The 5,410-nt window shown below is 40.4% G+C and overlaps 1 protein-coding gene across 1 annotated transcript; it reads left to right on the top strand.

The window, feature by feature from the left end:
* The first annotated feature begins 3,152 nt into the window (after positions 1-3,152).
* LOC137634363 (uncharacterized) lies at positions 3,153-4,166 on the top strand. Its single transcript, XM_068366760.1, has one exon. The coding sequence runs from the start codon at positions 3,153-3,155 to the stop codon at positions 4,164-4,166; it is 1,014 nt and encodes a 337-aa protein (XP_068222861.1).
* The last annotated feature ends 1,244 nt before the right edge of the window (positions 4,167-5,410 follow it).

Raw genomic sequence — 5,410 nt, 5'->3', positions numbered from 1 at the left:
GTCAGAAAGGCTATCACTGTGTTTTCTGTGGGGGTAACCACAAGTTCACTTCCCAGGAATGCTCTATTAATATAAGGGCAAATGAAATCGAATCCAAAAAACCAACAGGTAATTTGTCAGTTAGGGAAGCAAATATGAAGATTAGGGAGCTAAATGGCAGAGCACAGAAATTTTCTCGTAGTGGTCGTTCAGTAACCAGTATTTCAGAGCCAGCTGCAGGGCAGAAGGCACAGGTCCGTAGTATCCCTTCTGATCCAGATGTGCATAAAGCAGGTGATGTTATAGGAAATGTTGCTTCGGGTTCTAGGCCTAATCAAGTACAGTTGACTCCAGATAGAGGTATTAATACAGCCTATAGGGATGGCCGTAGGGATTCTCATGGCTTTGACCCTCAGTCTATTGCTTGGCCTAGGCTACAAGCCAGGCATCGGGAGGTTTCTCCAGTATCCAGTCGTCCTGCACAGCCTGCTGAGCAAGCCGACCGTCCTGATCCAAAGTCGTATAAGGTTGATCCTTTCGACAAACCACATCCTATTTCTCCTCCAGAGCATATAGAGAAAATGCAAATGAAATAGAGTCAGATGAGGAAGACCTCACAACCCTTTTATCTATTCTTGCAGAGTGTTATTGTCTTTTTAATAATGGCAAATCCTTTATTGAGAACCTTCCCGATTTTAGCAAGCTTCTCCGTCCTTTATGTCGTATCCTTAAGGTAGTATTAGTTAGATAATGGATCCCAATCAGACTTGTATCATTTACTGGAATGCACGTAGCCTAATTTCAAATTTATCCGAATTTAAGAATATGCTATATGACCGTAACCCGCACATAGTAGGTTTATGTGAAACTTGGCTGACTCCTAGAGTAACCCCAGTCTTTCAGGGTTATACATTTATTAGGAGGGATAAAGGAAGAGGGGGAGGTGTTGGTTTTTTTATTAGAAAAGATTTGAAATTTTCTATCCTTGATTTGGGTGATTTTCCAGAGGGGAGTCTGGAAGTGATAGGTGTTAAGGTTGGGTTTTCCTTTGGCTGGGGGGACATTTTAATGTGCTACAACTCCTTTAGGTCTGGTAATTGTTTTACCAGTCAAGAATTAGATTACTATTTTGATCTGTTGGAAACACCAGCCTTGGTAATGGGTGATTTTAATGCCCATCACACTTATTGGGATCCCCATTTGACAGACAGATTAGTGAATAGAGCTGGCAGAGTTGTTTTTAATTCACTCTTATCCCATAACTTAACTTTGTTGCTTCCCCCAGGTCTTTGCACTCGTATTGACCCATATAGAGGTGATGAATCTACTCTGGATTTGTGTTTAGGTTCTGGGTGGTTTACCTCACCATCAGTTATATCTACTGAGGTTAGTATTGGTAGTGATCATTTGCCAGTTATGATTAGGTTTGAGAGGTTGCCTATCATACAGGTATACCATCGTCCCAGGTGGTCCTTTAAAGGTGGTGGGTCAAAGTGGCATAATTACAAACAGTTAGTTATCCATCAAGATAATTCATTGTATTCCATTGATGAAGAATCAGACAGTATTACAAATGAAATTTTGGTAGCTGGGAAAAATTGTTTTAAGTTGGGGCCTGGGAAATTTGGTTCCAAACCACGGAAGCCTTGGTGGAATGAGGAATGCTCAAGGGCAGTGGCAATTAAGAGAAGGGCGTACAATAAATGGAAACGTTGCCCTATTAGACAAGCTCAGCTGGAGTACAGACGTCTAGAAGCAAAGGCTAAAAAAAATCATCCGCAAAAGCAAGAGATTAAGTTTCCATAGTTTTTGCAGTCAGTTGAATTTTGCCTCAAACACTGCAGTAGCTTGGAATTTTATTAGAAGTATTGTAGGAGTAGGTGTGACCCAGTCCTTCCCTTTGTCTCGGGATGGAGTACTCCTTATTGATGATTTAGCTAAAGCAAAAGTCTTTGCCTCCTTTTTCCCCACCATTATGAATACGGCGAGGACCATACAAAATGAACAGGTTTTGCAATCTTTTGTGTCTTCTTGTTTGCTTGAACAGTCGAATGATGAAGTAAATAAAGTCTTTACTTTGGAGGAGCTCAATAGCCAGTTGGGTCGTTTACGGAAGGGAAAAGCAGTAGGGAGTGATCTGGTGGCCAATGAACTGCTCACACATCTTCCAGGGGAGAGTCTTGAAGTAGTGTTGAAATTGTTTAACCGGGGATGGGTTGAGGGTTACTACCCATTGCAGTGGAAGTTGCAACATATTCTTCCAGTTTTAAAGCCAGATAAAGATCCTTCTCTTCCATCTTCATATAGACCGATATCTCTGATTTCATGTTTTGGTAAGCTGATGGAGCATATGGTACATGCAAGACTCAGTTGGTGGCTGGAAAGCAATTCTCTTTTACCGTCTAACCAGTGCGGTTTTCGCAAAGGTCGAAGTACTCTGGATAATATTGCTCAACTAGAGCATGAGGTCTACAAGGGGTTTAAGGAAAATAAGGTGTCCTTGGTCCTGTTTTTTGATTTGACAAAGGCATTTGACAATGCCTCTCACTTGTGTGTATTATACAAAATTTGTATGTTAGGCCTAAGGGGGAATAGTTTGAGGTGGCTGTCATCATTTTTTCAAGATCGTTTCTTCCAGGTTTTGATAGGGAGGGATATATCTCCCAAGTATCCTGTAAAAACAGGAGTGCCACAGGGCTCTGTCCTCAGCCCTTTGTTATTCACAGTCTTGTTGTATGACATTCCTCATTTTCCAGGTGTGAGGACGCTTATCCAAGCAGACGACATCACTTTTTAAGTGTCAGGGTGTTCTGTTTTGGATGCTCAGCTGAAATTGCAGAAGGCTGTAGACTCATTTCTAGTTTGGACTATTCAATGGGGTCTGAATATAAACCCCTCAAAGTCTAGGTTGATGTGTTTCACTCGGAAAAGGGTAAACTGCATACCAGAGATTCAGTTGGAGAACTCGGTCATACCCTTTGTTACAAAGCATCGTTTCCTGGGTATGGTTCTTGATGGTCCACAGTTGATTTGGAAACATCATGTAAAATACCTTCGTCTAAAGTCTAAACTGTTTAAAGCGTTTAGATGTTATGAGGCGTATAGCACATACTTCTTGGGGAGGAAATCATCAAAGTTTGTTTATTTTCTATAAGTCATTTATTAGGAGTAAGATGGACTATGGGGACATAGTGTATGGCTCTGCTTCTAAAACACTGCTAAGTAGATTGGATGTTATTCAGTCAACAGCATTACGATTGATCTCTGGTGCCTTCCACTCGTCCCCAATCCTATTGCTTCATTGTGAGGTAAACTGTCTCCCCTTATCGTATTGGCGTCAACTCAGATTGATGGTGTGGTATACGAAAATATGTAATAGTAGTTTGGATCATCCATTATTCCAATGTTTATCACATGATTATGCAGCCATCCACAGTAAAAACTGGACCGCGGGGAGACAGGTTCCAACTGTGGTTCGAGCATCTTATGCTTTGAGTTCTTTGCACTTCCCATGTGGCTCTTTTTCCCCTCTACCTGACATTTCTCCCTTACCACCCTGGTTTCCTATGAGTGAATATTTGTCTTCAGATTTTCCAGTTGCAGCCAAGCAAGAGGGTCATTTAATCGTAAGTTCCTTCAACAAACTGTGTGATGAGGAATATAATGGATATGTGCACATATATACAGATGGTTCATTATCTGAATCCCAATCTTCCTGCACGGCAGCGATGTCGATTCCTACACTAGAATTTCATGCTGCTTGGAAAATCTCATCTGTAAACATAGTTACGGCTGAACTTTTTGGTCTTATGAAGGCTTTGAGGTTTGTTTTAGAGTTTCTTTATAATTCGAAAGTAGTTATTTTTACAGATTCAAAGGTTTCTTTAGATTTAATTCGTTGTTATGCAGTTGGTTTTCTATCGTTGGTGGATCCTATTTGTTGCAGTCTAAAGTCGTTGAAAAAGAAAAATATTGTAGTGAAACTTCAGTGGGTTCCAAGTCATAGTGGTGTTCCGGGAAATGAACTTGTGGACTCAATTGCAAAAGGGGCTCATTCATTTGTTAACATAGTAAATCCTGTAAATATTCCAGTTTCAGAACATATCACAGCTTATTGTAGGGCTGTATGGGAGAAGTGGAGATTGGATAGAGGTGGAACTTCAATTCTCTCAGCTTGGCCCATATAGAAGATCAAATTTGTTGACAGCTCTAACAACGTCATTGGCATCAAGGAAGCTAAACTCTGCAATTCTTCGACTTCGTGTTGGACACTTAAGACTGAAAGCCCATCTACATCGCCTTTCCCTTGAGGATTCACCTTTTTGCTCTTGTGGTGAAATAGAGGATGTAAGGCACATTATACTACACTGCCCTCGATATTTTACATCCAGAGTGTTTCTGAGACATTCTCTGTTTCGGATTGGTGTCCCTTTTCAGCTAGATAGGATCCTGGGGGCTGACTCTGAAACTCCACATGTATTGAAGAAGATCTACCGTCATCTAGCAGTCTTCCTGAAGTCCTCGGGCCTCCTCAAAACTCTATGATTTGTTACAAAGTAAAATATGAGAGGGATAGCACTATGGTTGCCTGATAGGTGACGTGTGCTAATACATTAAGAAAGAAGAATAAGAACTTTAGCAGAGAAATGCCCACTGAGAAGGAATCTAATCAAAAAGAGAATGGAAGAGATAAAGGCGAACATAGATGCAACATCCACTGCAAACAACGGTGCAAGTTTCGCCACAGTGACGGCTACAATGCAAACAGCCTTCTAAACAACATGCAAGAAAACACAAGAATTGTGACAATAGTTAATATAGCATGGCAATAAAACCTGATTGCGTTAAGGAAAACTCTACCCCTCAATAATATACAGCATAGGAGAAGATAATAATTTACCAACAATACACAAACAATAAACATTGTAAGCAGCACCATGAAGACGAGCAAACATTAAACAATGTAGACATCACCATGAAGAGGATCAAACAATAAACAATGTAGACAGCACCATGAAGAGGATCAAACAATAAACAATGTAGACAGCACTATGAAGAGGATCAAACAATAAACAATGTAAACAGCACCATGCCATGAAGACGCGCAAACATTAAACAATGTAGACAGCACCATGAAGAAGATCAAACAATAAACAATGTAGACAGCACCATGAAGAGGATCAAACAATAAACAATGTAGACAGCACCATGAAGAGGATCAAACAATAAACAATGTAGACAGCACCATGAAGAAGATCAAACAATAAACAATGTAGACAGCACCATGAAGAGGATCAAACACTAAACAACGTAGACAGCACCATGAAGAGGATCAAACAATAAACAATGTAGACAGCACCTTGTAGAGGAGCAAACATTGTAGACAGCACCATGAAGAGGATCAAACAATAAACAATGTAGACAGCACCTT

The sequence above is a fragment of the Palaemon carinicauda genome, chromosome 44, assembly GCF_036898095.1.
Source record: "Palaemon carinicauda isolate YSFRI2023 chromosome 44, ASM3689809v2, whole genome shotgun sequence".
Classification (NCBI taxonomy): Eukaryota; Metazoa; Arthropoda; class Malacostraca; order Decapoda; family Palaemonidae; genus Palaemon; species Palaemon carinicauda.
Note: the sequence above shows the minus strand (reverse complement) of the source record. Positions and strands in the feature narration are given on the sequence as shown.